Raw genomic sequence first — 16,342 nt, 5'->3', positions numbered from 1 at the left:
AAAGGAATCAAATGAGAATATGAATTTTATTTATAGTAGTTTTAATTTGCTGTCTATAACTTTTTTGGGGTTTTCACAAAGGGATTAAATTTCATCAGACTCTAAGTTCTTCTAAATGTTAGGAGTAACATGTGTCCATTTTTATAAGCTCATCCCTGAAAGTAGAAACTCTAGAAAACAATCCATTACTAGGTTTGCTTTCCATATTTGTTAAGTATACTATAAAGTATTTAAACCTTTAAACATTAGAAAGAATTTTCACTTGAAAATTAGAGAAACTAAGATAAAAACCAGGAGGAAAATAATAACTGGATTTGTCAATAGCTTGGATGTGGTTGAGAGAAAGGAGACAGTCAAAACTGATAACCAGTTATACCTAAGAGGTCATACAGCATTCAGGTTTATGCGTTTGGTAAGTCAGACTGGAAAGGTTAGGCAGGGCTAGTATTTGTTACCTTTCCTCCAAAAGTTGATATTCCTTTTCCTGAATATATTATTATTTTGACTCTTCAAATTTTAGTGACAGGTAACATTAAGTAGTAATAAAAGATCTATAAATAATTTGCAATTGTCTTAACTTTTTTTAAGGCAATTAAGTGATTTACACATGATAGCTTTTTCCAGGTTCTTCCGGTTAAATAGCAGACAGAAAAAATTTAAACATGGCAAGACTCTGACATGTCAAAGGTCACATAACCTTTAGGTACAGCCAGATTTCCTATTAACCTAGTACTATATTTTAAGACCCATTAGATTACTAAATCTGGTGATCAGTTAATGATGTACCTGACATACATACTGTTTCTTAAAAATTATCCCATTAACTTTTGTGGATCTATGCATTTAAACGTAATTGTTTCGAGAAATCTTCTAAAACCCTTTTGTCATGTTGTGCAGTGCATAGGTAGTCTCAGAGAAAAACTCAAGAGTTTATCAGAATCTTGGCTCTTTTTCCACAGGTCCAAAAGGATAAATGGATAGAGTGATACTAAGCTGAAACCATTTAAAGAACCAGTATTCGGATGCACCTATTTTAAAATGATGAAGCAGCTTTTAAAATAGAAAAGTATCCAAAATTTTGCTTTCCAGCAAACTAGTGTTAAGGGAATCACTGCTGTCCAAAAATATTTTTGAGATATCAGTGTACATTAAAAAAATAATTTTTTAAAAGGAAAGCAGTCGTATTCTGGAATTTCTCCCTCTCTTCACCCGCGCCAGATCTCCAACCCTCCAAATGGCTAAGTCGCATAGCTGAAAGGATTTTGCTCATTTTTTCCAAAACACTTCACATCTGGGTAGTGGCCAACCATGGAAAGTTTCAAGTAAATGTAACATTTGGGAGGGAGACGAGGCTCATCTGGGGCTGCCTTCTTTGGACCGCGGCTACCAGAGGTGTCGCCTCATGCCCTTACCGGATAGCCGGGGCCAACTGCAAGCTTGGACCAGCCGACCTCCGACGGCCCAGGCAGACGCCAGCTCCGGCCAACCCGGCCGACTGCTGGCCCCTCGGCTGCAGGGGCTCTTGCCCTTCAGTCTCCCCAACGGGTTCGAAGCCCCATAGTCCAGGAGCCAATCCGTTTCGTAAATGTCGAGACCCCCGAGTCCCCAGTTCCCAACTAGCGCAGCCTCGCGGTTGGCAAAGCGAGAGGGAAGGGACTAAGCTAGAGCCCGGCCTGGCTCCCACGCCTCACACGTCAGTTTGGTTCCCCTCCCCACCCGCCTGCCCGCCACTCCCCCGCCCGACTCTTCGCGCACCGGGCGCGGAGAGAAATTTGACTGCTCCAGTCACCAATCAGGAGAGAGGTCGAGGATATGAGCCAATCGGAGTGGGGAAAAGGGGTAGGACGCGCGCGTCCTCCCGCCCCCGAGAGGGTGAGCGCGGAATGTCTCCGGCCCTCCCCTGCGCCTCAGCCTCAGTGCGGAGTCCTCCGCGGCGTGAGGAGAAGCGGTAGCGGGTAACCTCGGTGGCGCAGCAGAAGCTGCGGGAGCCGGAACCGAAACCACACCCACGTCGCTGCTCCTGTCCTCTTCTGCCCTCTCGGCGTCCCACCGGAGACCGCGTTACCGGAGGAGAGCGGCAGCCCACTCCCCGAGCATCCTCCCCTGTCGAGCGGGTGCTGACAGACCCAGCGGCATGATGCGACTGCTAGGCTCGGCGATGCTGCGGGACCTGCTCCTGCGGCCTCCCGCCGCCACCTGCGCGGCTCTGCGGCGGGCACAGCCCCTCGCCACACAGTGCCGGCGTCCCCAAGGCGGGGGACAGGGGGCCGCGGGCCCAGCGGCCGCCGCGCGACTCTACCCGTGGTGGGGCGGGGGCGGCCGGCCGGCGGGGCCCCTCGCGCGGGGACTGTCTAGCTCCCCTTCGGAGATTCTGCAGGAGCTGGGCAAGGGGGGCCCGCAGCAGCAGCAGCAGCAGCAACCCGGGGCGTCGCCGCCCGCGGCCCCGTCGGCTCCCGGCCCCAAGGACGGCTCCGGGGAGACTGACGCGCTCGGCAACAGTGAGGGCAAGGAACTGGTGGCCTCAGGCGAAAAGTGAGTGTCTCCGCTCGGCGGAGGAGCCCTCCCCCTGCGTGGGGCCCGAGCGCGGGCCCGGGAGGGGCCTGCGGTGGGGCGGGATGGGAGCGGAGGTTCGAGAAAGAGAAAGAAAGAGATGCCGGGCGGCCTGCGCAGTCTGCGCCATGTGATTAGGTCCCGCCCCGCCCGCGCCTTTTCCCTGCCGGCGCCCCTCCGCTAGGCCCCCACTTCCCTTCCCCGCCCCCGGCGCGGGCCGCCCGGGAGGAGCCGCGGAGGGGCCGGAGGGGCCGGAGGGGCCGGAGGGGCCGGCCTGGTCCCCCGCCCGGGAACTGCGGCTGCCTGGCCCGCGCCGTGTGCTCCGCTCCCCGGCTGCAGCACCTGGCCGCCTGCCCAGCTCTCCGTGGGTGATGCCACATGAGCATCTCCACCGAGTGACATTTAGGAGTCGGGTGTTGAGCATACCCTGTGCCTTCCCGACTCCTGACTCGTCGCTTTTCAGGCTCGGTTTCCGCTCTAAGCCAGCCCTCCTTCGATCTCTGCCACCATCTCTTTAGAAACCTAGCGTGGCGGAATATTCTTAGTATTTCTGGAGTGGCTCTTTCAGGCGTGGTGTGAAGCCATCTGGGGCACCGGAAATAATGTTTTCGAAACGAGATTAGGAGGAAAAGAGTCATGTGGCCGAGATGGGGCACGCAGTACAAGACTACCTGTTTGCAGTGGGGACCAGCTTTGGTCTGATGTCTTTCATGAGATGGGCGAATTTTTAAAAATCAAAATCAAAATAGCCAAGATGAAATGTGACTGGTAAAACACTATGAAAAATCCGAGTTATGTAGCTTTTGTGACTTAAATAGTGATAGAATGTTAAGTCATCTATGCCACACAGTTTTGACTTAAAACGAAATCGTTTTTTCTTACACAATATGTGAAGCAGTTTCTTAGATATTTTGTGTAATATAAATGGACCCAAACTTGGTTTTCCCAATGTGGGTAAAAATATTTCTGTATGCTTTCTTTATACTTTACTACTTTGCTGACATTTTACTGACATTATGCGACCTCTTTTGCCTCCCCGTGGCTTATGTTACTGTCTCCAGCCTCAGATCACCTTAAGTCAAACTGAAAGTGTCGTTTGATTTTTATATTTTCAATCTCAGGCCTGCTTAACGTTTCCTGTAATTGAAGTTGGCACCTTCCTAAAACATTCCAAGCTGAAGTTTTCCCAGACTGAAAAATGTTACTTAAAAAAAACACACTGGGTGATGGGCAAAATTTGTGGTATTCTGTGATAATGGTTTTGTGCCACAAAGTAGAGTTAGGACCATAGGTAGGTCATTTAACATCTTTAGTTAGATGATTTAAATCCCTTCAGCGTCTAAAAAGCTAGACTTCTGTTAAATTTCTACCTCTCTCATGTTTTTTAGGGACTAGCATGTGTGTGCTTAATCTCATCTGGTAGGTACTCTCTTGTACCTTATCATCTGGTTTACCAGACCTGGAACTAATTTAAATACCTGAGCCCAGAGTTACAGAATTGCAAAATGCAATTGCTAGCATTTAAAAGTTGTCCTTAAAGGCTATAGGATGGGAGCAGCTTTCTATTGAAAATGTCTTCCAGTCTGTGTCTCTTCAGTGGCTTTAGTGTCCCTCTTTTTTTCCTTTTTGTCAGATAGGAAATTGAGCTCAGACCTTTCTAGCTTCTTTGTCTTCAGAATAAGAAATTATCTCTTAGCCTTAACTTTGAAACACTTTGGCTAATACTTACTGACAATAAAAATTGTCCTGTACTATATCCTAACCACCAAAGAAAACTGGTCTAGAGAGGGAATCCTTCAAGAATATTTGCTCAGATGCCCCGGGAATTTGAATGACCAGTAAGATAATCTTGTTTACCTTAGTTCAAAAGAGTTTCTTTTTCTGCCACCGAAGTTTGGAGTAATAGCTAGACTGGCTCAGGAGCAATCCAAGTATATGATCATCCTGAGAGCTTTCATTTTTTTTTTTTTTTTTTTTGAGAGCTTTCAATCAAGGATTTAAAGAGTGAACCTCAGCTGCCTCCAATCCAAATATAAAGTTGAAGAGCACTGGCCTCAAGATTGCCAAAAAATTTTTAAATCATACTAAAGATTCGATTTCCTGAATGATCTGGTTTCCAAATGTAGCTTTCCTCCTTTGACTCCTTCCATTTTGCCTTTATGTGATAAACATTTCTCTCATTCTGGGAGGTAAGCTTCCAGTTGATCCTGTTATCCCTTTCTAATGCTCAGCTTCCAAAGCATAGTTCATCCCTCAGTCAGTAAGCCATCTGGATGCCAACACTCAGGACTCTGCCAGGTTTTATGGGGGATTATTAAAAGAAATAACCATGTGAAAATTAAATGAGTTGACATTTTGTAAAAGGCTTAGGACAATATTTGATATGTGTTAAATACTACATAACTTTATTAAATAAGGAAATTGCTTCATTTATTGTAAAACATGACAAGGACATTGGCCTTTGAATTTTAGGCTCGCACATGAGAATTTTCTTTTGGTTTCTTAGTTTCCAGAAAAAATTTCTCTTGAGAAATTATTGTACTTTTTATATGAAACTATTTAATTTGCACTGTTTATCTTTTTGGCCTGTTTACCAGTAAGCTCAGAGTGAATTTAATAACCATAGCAATTTTATTAATTAACAGGGCTGAGATATTTCCTTTTCCTACTTTACTTGGTCTGACTATATTTTATTAACCTTACCGTATTATTTTCTGGAAAGAGGTGGGATATAAGCAAGTTAACCTACTTATCTTATTTCCATAGTCAAATTCTTTGAACTAGTGTCATCCTAGGCTATGCCATCTCCTTCAACCAACTACAGTCCGGTCTAGATTCCTGATTTAGCTTAAGATTTTATTGCTATCTTAAATATCTTATAGAAAATGTAATGATCTTTGCCCAGTTTTGACTGTAGTGTACTTAATTTTTGTTGCTATCATTTCATCATTTTGAAAACCACTTGGCTTGGCTCTCTTAGTTTTTTAAATTGTTCTCTTTGCTTTCCTGGCTCCTTTTTGGATTTGCTCATTGAGTAAACCCTGAGGCTAAAGCCTTTGCTTCTTTCCCACTTGTCTGCCTTCTCAACAGCATATGTCTTTTCTCAGCTTTGACTCTCATGGTAATATTTCATCTCTCATCCACACTCTTTTCTCACATTTATCTCTACATATTTGATGACCCAAATTTAAAATCTGTACCCCCATATTCATTCTTCTGTCCCATTTCAATCTATTTTGCATACTGTTCTGAGATTAATTATAGAGTTTTAATTTCAAACTACCACTCTCCTTCCAGAATACCAGTACAGGCTGGGAGTGAGCATTATATCAAAATCACAGACCATGCTGCAGCATTCAGTATTCTTGATCAACCTTAATGCCAAATGCTTGCCCAGCATGGACATTTTATCACACTGTTCTCCATCGAGCATGCCATGCTTCATTTCTGTAAAGCTCAGAAGTGGGTATCCTGTCTTAATGAAGAGTCCCTGAAAAAGGCTAGCAGGTGGGGATGAGGCACATTTTTGTTAACCTTTTGTTTGGACATTTTATTGTTTAATTAGGAAGGAAAAAGGTATAACAGAGAAGGACTAGGCTGGGAAAATATCAGCACATGTATGTTCTTTAATAAGCAGGTAATTCATACAGGGTACAATATTGACAATACAGGAAACAATATTCCATTAAAACAAGGAGATCATTTTTCCCCTATCAGATTGGCAGATGTTAAGTTAAATCAAGTGATGTAGAGGGTTAGGGGAATAGGAACTCTTACACTGCTAGTGGAAGTATAAATTAGTTCAGCTATTTTGGAGGGTGGTTTGGTAGTATCTGTCAAAAACTGCATACTCGTGATGCACTTAGTAATTGAATGTTTGCTCATCTGCATGAAGTCATGGCATTTAAAAATATATTTTAAATTAAATGTGCATATAGTTAAAAATATATTGGGGTGCCTGGGTGGCTCAGTCGGTTAAGCGGCTGCCTTGGGCTCAGGTCATGATCCCAGGGTCCTGGGATCGAGCCCGGCATTAGGCTCCCTGCTCGGCAGGAAGCCTGCTTCTCCCTCTCCCACTCCCCCTGCTTGTATTCCCTCTCTCGCTGTCTCTCTCTCTCTCTGTCAAATAAATCAATAAAAAATCTTAAAAAAAAAAAAAAAATATATATATATATATATATATATGTATTAAGGGGCACTTGGGTGGCTCAGTTGGTAAGTGTCTGTCTTCCGGCTCAGGTCATGATCTCAGGGTCCTGGGATCAAGGCTCTCTTCCCCCCCCCCCCCCCCCCCCAATGAATGTGACTTCTCTCTCAAAATAAATAAAATCTTAAAAAATAAATAAATAAATTTATATATATATACACACACACATATATATATAAAGTGAAAGAGCAAACGAATATTTTTAGCTAGCTTTGGATTGTGTAACTTATTTTGGTAGTTAATATTTATTAAATGGAAAGTGAGGGGCAAAGAATCATTGAATCATAATGCTGTAAGAATTAAATCTCAAAGTAAGATTAAATGCCTATGCATTTCAGCAAATGCTGAATTGGGCCTATACAACAGTATTGATAATGAAGTTGAGACAGTATTTGGCAGATATAGATCATTTTAAAGTGAAAGAACCTCTCTGAAATAGGTGACAAATTGTCATCCTTTAATAATGCATTTGCTTTTAATTTGTAAAAGTGAACATGTTTACAATTCACTTAAAATCAAGATTGAAAGTATATTTAATTGGGGGATTTCGGTGAACCCCTCTGATTTTATTTGTGATTTTCTCTATTAAAAATGTTTTTCTAGATTACAGTTAATCCATGAGTTTTAGTTATTCTTTTAATGACCAGTCATAACATACACCATAACATTATTTGCTGTCTGATACTTATATTAAACCACATGCATCTATTTAGTCATGGACATAACTGTGGTAATTTGTAATTAACAAACTGCATACTGCTTATTAATTTTTAGATGAAGTTCACTGAAAGAGCATGAATTAGATCTCGAACTTTAGTTTCTTTGAGTTTTAGCTTCTTATCAGGCTTTACTGTTTACAAAGTCTGCCTACTCAAAATCAACTAACTCAGGAAATGACTACCAAATTGAATTCAATTTTTTTTATGAGGCAGTAGGTAGGGAAAAGTAATGGGTAAGAGGGACACTATTTTAGTCTGAAAAAGCTAAGTGTAATCTTGAAGAGAACTTTGTTGAAAACATTTGTGAGTTTGAGTTTTAAAAGATTATTTGAAATAAGTAAAAAAGATATACTACTTCCTTGTGATTATGAAGTGAAGAAAAATTATGGCTGTAGAAACTAAAAGTCTGATTGTAGGTTTTGCATTCTTTGAGGAGCTCAGTCTTTAAATCCTGTATAAATCAAGTTGTCTGTCTGCCTTTTCACCTTTTAAGTCATTTGCTAGTAAGAGGAATGCTTAAGAAAGTTGAGTGAACAGATATATTTGTAAAAATAGTTACTAATTGTTGATATCTCTAAGTGAGAGCTTTTAGGTAGACACTATGATTTTATCCGGGGCTCTACTCAGGTATAAAATTTTGGGGGGAGTGCCTGGGTGGCTCAGTCGGTTGAGCATCTGCCTTTGGCTCGGGTCGTGATCCCAGAGTCCAGGGATTGAGCCCTGCCTCGGGCTCCCTGCTCAGTGGGGAGTCTGCTTCTCCCTCTACCTCTCCCCCTGCTTGTGCTCTCTCTCTCTGTCAAATAAATAAATAAAATCTTAAAAAAAAATGAAATAAAAATTTTTTGGTTATGAGACATGGTATATATGACTGACTATTGTACTTGGTGATTTTTCTGGCCACGTACAATGTAGTACGAGCGTGTTAATGTGTCATTTTGGCTTCCTTTGGGAAGTATTCTCTGGTTGGTATGTAACATTGCTTACTGATTTCTAAAACATTTATAGTGAAAGTACTAATTTTAAAACATGGAGCTATTGATATTGCATAATGGACAATAAGTTGATAACTTTCAGGATTTGCATATATATTTTTGCCTTCTAATTTCCATTACAGACCTCTAAAGTTTTTTTTTGTTTTTTTTTTTTTAGATTTATTTATTATAGAGGGGGGAGGGGAAGAGAGACTCTCAAGCAGATTCTGCACTGAGTGTGGATCCCGATGAGGGCTCCACACGGGGCTTGATCTAATGACCCTGACATCACGACCTGAGTGAAAACCAAGAGCCGAAATAGTTAACCAAGTGTGTGCCATGGTGCTCCTAAAAAAGATTTTATTTATTCCTTTGAGAGAGAAAGAGAACAACCTAGGGGGAGGGACAGGGGAGAGGGAGAAGCAGACTCCCTGCTGAACAGGGAGCCCTCTGTGGGGCTCGATCTCAGGACCCGGAAATCATGACCTGAGCTGAAGGCAGATGCTCAACCTACTGAGCCACTCAGGTGCCCCTAAAAATATATTTTTTTTTAAATATTTTATTTATTTATTTGAGAGAGCACAAGCAGGGGGTGGGGCAGAGGGAGAGGGAGAAGCAGACTCCCCACTGAGCAGGGAGCCCAATGCGGGCCTCTATCCCAGGACTCTGGGATCCTGACCTGAGCCGAAGGCAGATAGTTAACCAACTGAGCCACCCAGGCACCCCTAAAAAAGATTTTTAAATTGTTATCTTCATGAGGGTATTCTGAGTGACATAGGCACTTAGGATTCTTAGTGGGAGTTCTTAAGAGTACAAACTTTTTAAGAACAGTTTTTAAACTGTATGAAACTTTAAATATATTCATACATTTTTAGGAATCTAGGCTGAGTTGTAGAAAGATGTATTCACTAATATTTTTGACATAGTATTATGCATACTAGAGAAGAATGGAGAAAAACTTGTGTTCAACATTAGTGGAATGGTTAAGTAAATGACGATATATACATCCCTATTAGAGTCTCTTATTCAGTCATTTAAAATGTATACAGTTACTTTTGGTGTATAAGAAAATGGTAAGCCAGAAGTTAGAATATAAAATTTTCTACGCAGTATTATCTTAAGTGATCCTTAAGCTTTAAAAAAAAAAAAGCTTAGAAAAAGTATCTGAGGAAAATAAACTGAAATGGTATCAGCAGTGGTAGTTTGTGAGAATGGGCATGTTTTTCCTGCTTCTTTTGAGTTATTAAGATTGCTCATTATGAGTACAGTTGACCCTTGAATAATGTAGAAGTTAGGGGTGCCAGCCTCCCCTCGCAGTCAGAAATCCCCTGATTTCTCCAGAACTTAACCACTAATAGCCTACTATGGATTGGAAGCCTTACCGATAACATAAACAGTCAATTAATACATATTTTATTATGTTTTATGTATTATATGCTATATTCTTATAGTAAAGTAAGCAAGAGAAAAGATTTATTAAAATCATAAGGAGAAGAAAATATATTTACAGTACTGTACTGTATTTATTTAAAAATCCATGTATAAGTGGACCCACATAGTTAAAACCCATGTTGTTCAAGGGTCAACTGCATATATAACTTCTGTAATTAGAAGAACCACATCTGTTAAATTTTAAAATTGTAAATCTCTACTTTGCTGTCTTAGTCAGCTAACCTAATATCCTGTTTCTGGTACATATAACAGGAAGTACCTACATTACATTAAAAAGTTAATAAAAAAGATCATGAGTGGATTTGTACAGCTCTTACTTATCAGCATTATCCCCATTGTATACACTATTCGCAAACATCAAGCTTTTTTATTTCTAAACTATTCTTGGTGTAAGTCTCCTTAGAAAATGTTGCATATGTTTTGCTACAGTAAAAAGTTATAATGAGTAGAGTTTAACATTTCTTGTTCCAACTTAGGTTTTACCATAAGGGAGGTAGCATGGCTATAGTGATACTCTCAGGCAAGTGTTGGTAAACTTTTTCTCTGAAGGGCCAAATAGTACATATTCTTGGCTTTGCATGCTCTCTGGTCTGTGTTAATACTATTCAAATTAGCTGTTATTAGCAAAACTGTCATGAACAGTAGATAAATGAATAGGCATGGCTATCTTGCAATAAAACTACGTACAAAAACAGGGGGCACTGCTATAGTTTGCTGTTGGTGGCCCCAGCATTAAACTGTATTTAGTTGTGTAATGTGTTCTCTCATATTCTGACTGGTTCTACTTTGAATGAGTTTGTTCCTTTGTGGATTTTTGTATCTTGTGTCAGCTGCTACATCTTGTTCCTGTTCTTTATGTCTCCACTTTGGCTATTTTCTCTTATTCTCACCTTCCATACCTAATTCACTTTAGCTTTTAAAAAAAATTTTCCAATAAAATGCATATAACATAAAAATTTTTTATCTTAAGCATTTTTAAGTTTACAGTTTAATGACATAAAGTACTCTCTCTTTTTTAAAAGACTTCAGATAATTAGGCTTTTGTATAAAATGTGTGAATATAGATCGTGTGTGTGTGTGTGTGTGTGTATTTATATCTCCTGAGTGAGTTTATAGTCTTTAGTATAGGAATTTAGGAGGACATCTATTTTAGCAGCTTAAAAACTGAGAATTAGAATTGGAAGTGACTTTAAAAACATCTAATTCTACCTCATTTTATATATTTAAAAGTTGGCCACATATACTAAATGGCCTAACTAAATGACTAAAGTTCATACAATATTAGGACTTACTTTGTTTTTTCATCCACTATTAGATTAATAAAATACTGTACCGAATTGATTACTTTCTTAGGTACAGGATTGGAGGACACCTTAAAAACCCATCTTCCAGGGCGCCTGGGTGGCTCAGTCGGTTAAATGTCTGCCTTCGGCTCAGGTCATGATCCCAGGGTTCTGGGATCCCTGTTCAGCGGGGCATCTGCTTCTCCCTCTCGCTATCCCTCTCTGCCCCCAATGAATAAATTAAAAAAAAAAATCTCCCCAGCTGATGTTTTTTCCTCTTCTGTTTTACTCCCTGAAAATTGTTACTCATGTCTGCTTGAATACTTCCTTGACTGGAGTTCATTCCCTTAGAATATAGCACCTTCCATTTCAGAGCTGAAGTCTGCCTTACATTAACTTCTACTTACATATTTTAGTTATTTCAAAGACATTATTTCTAGAATGGTATTAAAGTGATTAAAATAACAATTCACATAATATCTGTATTTTTACAACTAGAGTGATTTATTAAAGATACTTGACTGAAGGAATAGGCGGTTGGAAGGACTAATAGAGTTGGACATCAGGGACTTGATCTGCCCAGGTCCTTGTCCTCCCCTCAGAGACCAGGAGACTGCCCCCCACCCAACCCCCCCTCCCTGTTAGACTTCTAAAGTTGTACATGTGGACAAATTGCCATCAACTGATATGGACAGCCTGGTCACTTCCTCACATAAAGATGACTTTGGTGCTTCTTACTTTGGCATGCTCTTGAGTAAATTTCAGTAAAGTCCAATCAGAATAGCAGCCCTATTTTAATACAATCTCATCCTCACTTTGTACCGGATGCATTTTTAACAAGGTCGAACAACAGTTTAAGTATCTAACGTAAGTAATTCCCCTATTAACATTTTGGTTAGAAATTCTTCGGTATGTAAGGAGTCGTATTTTTCATTATTCTGAATAAACTCCAGGTATTCCTTCTAAAATGAAGGGCTAATAACTGAGCGTAGTTGGTGTGGTATACTGGGAAGTATCCAGGGCTAGAAACCAAAGACCAGCTTTCCAGGACTAAGTCTGGTCCATCCACTTAAGAATTGTGTGACATTAGACATGTTGCTTGGCTTTGAGACCAGAGTCTTTATCTGTAAACTTACTTTAGCACATAGGGTTTTAAGATAGCAGGAGATCCTTTCTTAACAGTAAAGCCTTAAAATATGTAAGGTTTTGTTTTTAAATTCCACCAATAATTAGCCTTGGGGCAAAATGATTTGGAGAATAAGCAGAAATCATCACCTTGTCAGACTGTCAGACTTATAATGATACGTGGTCAGCCCCCATCAGTTCAACTCTCAACCCAATAGGTTTATTTAATTAATTAATTTTTATGGAAGTATAATTGACATACCATATTATATGGGTTCCATGTGTACAATATAGAGATTCCACATTTGTATGAATTGGGAACTAATCACAATCAGTCTAGTTACCATCTGTCACCATACAAAGTTGACGCAATATTATTGATGGTGTTCCCCATGCTGTAAGTTACATCCTCATAGCTTATTTTATAAAATAAATAAGTTTGTACCTCTTGATCCCTTTCACCCAATTTGGTCCCCACTGCCCAACCCCTTTCCCCTCTGGGAACCACTACTGTTCTCCGTATCTGTGAGTCTCAGCTGGTTTAATCTGCTAATTTGCTGGTGTTGGTGGACAACTATTACTATCAATCAGATTACTTTAAATTCAAAATGATAAACTGATTTAAAAACAACTCCATTTTTGTTTTTAAAAGATCATTGTTTTAAAATGACAACGTAAGTAAAAATACCAAAGCTTTCTTTTGTATTCTGTTAGTGGACTTTTTTTTTTTTAAACCTAGTTGGGGAAAAAAGTTTCTGATTATCTGATAGGTTTACTGTACTATACTATGCATTCGAGTTACATGGAGTTGCCCCCTGCAAAAAAAAGAAAAAAAAATTAAGGAAGGTAATACACCAGTCTTGAAGGTTTATAGTTTAGAGAAGTCAGGTAATATGAAATCTTACTTAACAAAGATAGGACAATATAGTTGATATCAATTTTTTTCTTCTCATTTTGCAGTTCTTAGTAAAGGCTTGCTTTTCATTTTCCTCCTTTCATTTGATACTAGAGTTTTTTAATAAATAAAATTTTGAACTGATGAGGGAGAGTTTGCAGTAGTGCTCCTAATTACAAATTATACTTACCTGATTTCCCCCACCCATCAAGGCAAAATTGAATGCTTACTTTGTACTTCCTAATACTTTTCTTACACTTCTGTCATAGTACTTGCCACGTTGCTGTAGTCTTGGCTCTCCTAGATAGCATCCTTACTTTATTCATCTTTACATTTCCAATGCTTAGCACATAATAGGCTGTATAAGAGATGTACAAAATTTAGTGATGCAACCCAGTGCAGGCTAAAAAGAGTATAGAAAATCTCGTTGGGGAAAGCCCTCTAAAACAATTGAAATGATCATTGATGCCTTAAAGGGTTAGGGAAAGGAAGGTCATAAACAGAAGGCTTATATAGATAAAAAATTAAAGGCGCAATAGCAGGATTTATTTACAGGTTGGTGAGTCTAATTAATTAAAAGTTTAAGAATAGATAGTACAAAGCCAAATATAGAGAACTGAATACCAAACTGAGAAGCTGAAATTGTCCTTTGGTATTGGGTAACTGATTTGATTGATCAGTAAACAGACAGTACCTCTTTGCATGTTGCAGGTATTGGCCCTGAATTTAAACTCCACGTGTAAATTTTGGGGAGGTAGTCTCCTCATTTATTGTTTAATTTATATAGATCTCTCTCAACCCTGAAAATTAGGTATTTTCACAGCTCATAGGTAGAAACAGGCACCTGATTCATTCCTTGTTCTTTGTAAACACCCAGTGAATGCGTACCTTCATTGCTTTGGTCGTTCTGTTTTCTTTGCTGGAAAATCCCTTTCTGTTGCCGTGTTTTCAACTCCTACCCCATCTTTCAAGTCCAGCTGAAATTCTGTGTCTTCTAAAAAAACTTTACCTTATTAGTTCACAGTGAAGTAATTTTTCAGAGTGGATCCCATAGTCTCATTCTTGTAATTCCTCATTATGTGTGTCTTCTATTTTCAATTTAGACTGTAAGCAACAACTAACATAAAGCTGTACATGTCATAGATGCCAGTTAAATACATGTTTTTTTTTTTTTTCATTAAAGAATGATTTTTGTGTTCTAAGCAAGTATTTTGTAAGGGTAAAGTAGAGGAAGGAATGGATAAATGAAGGCACAAAATGATGGTAAAAGGCTCTTAAGGGCAGAGATTAGAAAGGAAGTGAGGGGTAATAAAAGGGAAGGAATAGAAAGGTATGTAACAAGGATTTTTTCTTTGGATATACTGATCTTCTGTGTATATCTTACTTTAATTTTTTAAAGATTTTATTTATTTGACGGAGAGACACAGCGAGAGAGGGAACACAAGCAGGGGGAGTGGGAGAGGGAGAAGCAGGCTTCCCGCCAAGCAGGAAGTCCGATGTGGGGCTCCATCCCAGGACCCTGGGATCATGACCTGAGCCGAAGGCAGATGCTTAATGACTGAGCCACCTAGGCGCCCCTGTATATCTTATTTTAGTTGCTGAATGTCATAACCATTTTATATTTTTCCCTAGGGAATCTGGATGGCTCACTCAGGTTTATCAGTAGTTGCTAATGTAATGATTTGAGAGTCTCCTATAATCTATTTTTTTTGTCATTAAAACTTAAATACTCCTGAAGGATTTTTTAGTTACTATATGCTTAAAACTATAGTTTTTACCTTTTGAATTTTAATAGCAAAATACATTACTGTGAAGTGTTGCCACAAAGCCGTATTAAATTTGGAGAGAGAAAAGTGGGTAATATCAAGAAAGATCTTTGGAGTAATTTCTTCCTCTTGAAAGTTTGGGGAGAATCTTGTCATTTATTTGTTTACCAGAGAGTTGAAGCTAACTCATTCTCAGATCAGAGTCTGAGCTTTTAAATGCTGAGATAGGTAGTACATTCTTTTTATCAATTTTGACTTATTTATTTTGTGAGCACATTTTTTAGAGATGACTTAAATCTCTCTTCTATGGATAAAAATTAGTCTCATCCAAAAGCAAGTAAATATTTACCTTTTTTTTTTGCTAGCTTTGACGATAACATGGTCATTTAAATTTTTGTGCTCTGTACCATAAGCTAAAGAAGTGTATATTTTATGTTATTTACTTAGCTTTTAGGCAAAGCAAATACCATTTACTGGTGTGGTAAATATATAGAAAGCTTATTCTGCAGTTTTTTAGTGACAAACTGCCACTATCTGAAGTTTATTTGACAAACCATTTTCTGTAAATAATTGGTCTGTTATTTTCCACTGCTGTTTTGATGGCTAGTTCAATTTTTCTTTAAATATTAAGTCTTTGGTATTGTTGAATGCTGTTAATGGTTTGGATCAGGGTAAGACCTAGAAAAATTATACCTTATGAAAATAATAACTAGCTAGTAAGTTTGAGAGCCAGTATACTGTAGTGGTGAATAATTTAGGCTCTGGATTTGGAGAAATGGGTTCTAAATACATTTTTGCCACTGTGCAGTTTTGGGAAGCTTCTTGACCTATCTGAACTCCTGTTTCATTATATATATATAGAAATTCATATTTCCAGGATATGTCATTAAATTATGGTAATCCTATTTGTTAGTTTTTAAAAACTTTGGCATGAAATTGATACATTTTAAGGTTGACTTTAAAATCTAAAAGTTGGTGTAACAGCTTTGAAAGCAAGTTTAAATGATATTAATACCAACATTAATGTTTCTTTTAGGAGAAATTTTATATGTGCATGTATAACTGTCCATGTTCTGTGAACCAACTCTGTATTCTGTTGTCTTTTAAGATAGAAATATATGGGCCACTAATAATAGGGAAGTAATTATATTAGGAAATAATTAAGTACATATGGTCATACTGAAGTATGGAACTATTAAGTAATCTTTGGGTAATCCAGGAAATATTTAGATACCTAGAAAGCTCTTTTTAACAGTATACAAACAATTTTAAACAGACTTGAGTTCTGTGACAGTTTATTTTACAAAAGTAATGTATACAGTTTTCCCATGAAACTTGCCATTATACTATGGCTAGTCCAGAATTGTTTTGGAT

General features: G+C 38.9%; 1 protein-coding gene and 1 long non-coding RNA gene across 8 annotated transcripts in view; one reads left to right on the top strand and one right to left on the bottom strand.

The window, feature by feature from the left end:
- LOC118012211 overlaps window positions 1–3,088 on the bottom strand; it is a 201,978-nt gene extending 198,890 nt beyond the window's left edge. For all 5 annotated transcript variants that reach the window (XR_004679639.1, XR_004679640.1, XR_004679642.1 and 2 more), the window contains exon 1: window positions 2,977–3,088. This is a non-coding gene — a long non-coding RNA (uncharacterized LOC118012211). The remainder of the gene's footprint in view (window positions 1–2,976) is intronic.
- GLS (glutaminase) overlaps window positions 1,909–16,342 on the top strand; it is a 78,751-nt gene continuing 64,317 nt past the window's right edge. For 2 of the 3 annotated variants that reach the window (XM_035007516.1, XM_035007517.1), the window contains exon 1: window positions 1,909–2,532. In XM_035007516.1, the coding sequence (XP_034863407.1) occupies window positions 2,135–2,532 (398 nt within the window). In that variant the 5' untranslated portion in view covers window positions 1,909–2,134. The remainder of the gene's footprint in view (window positions 2,533–16,342) is intronic. The other variant, XM_035007515.1, reaches the window with a different exon arrangement.

Source organism: Mirounga leonina, unplaced genomic scaffold, assembly GCF_011800145.1.
Source record: "Mirounga leonina isolate KUSES-001 unplaced genomic scaffold, KU_Mleo_1.0 Mir_151, whole genome shotgun sequence".
Taxonomy (NCBI): domain Eukaryota; kingdom Metazoa; phylum Chordata; class Mammalia; order Carnivora; family Phocidae; genus Mirounga; species Mirounga leonina.
This window is presented reverse-complemented; position numbering and strand designations above follow the sequence as displayed.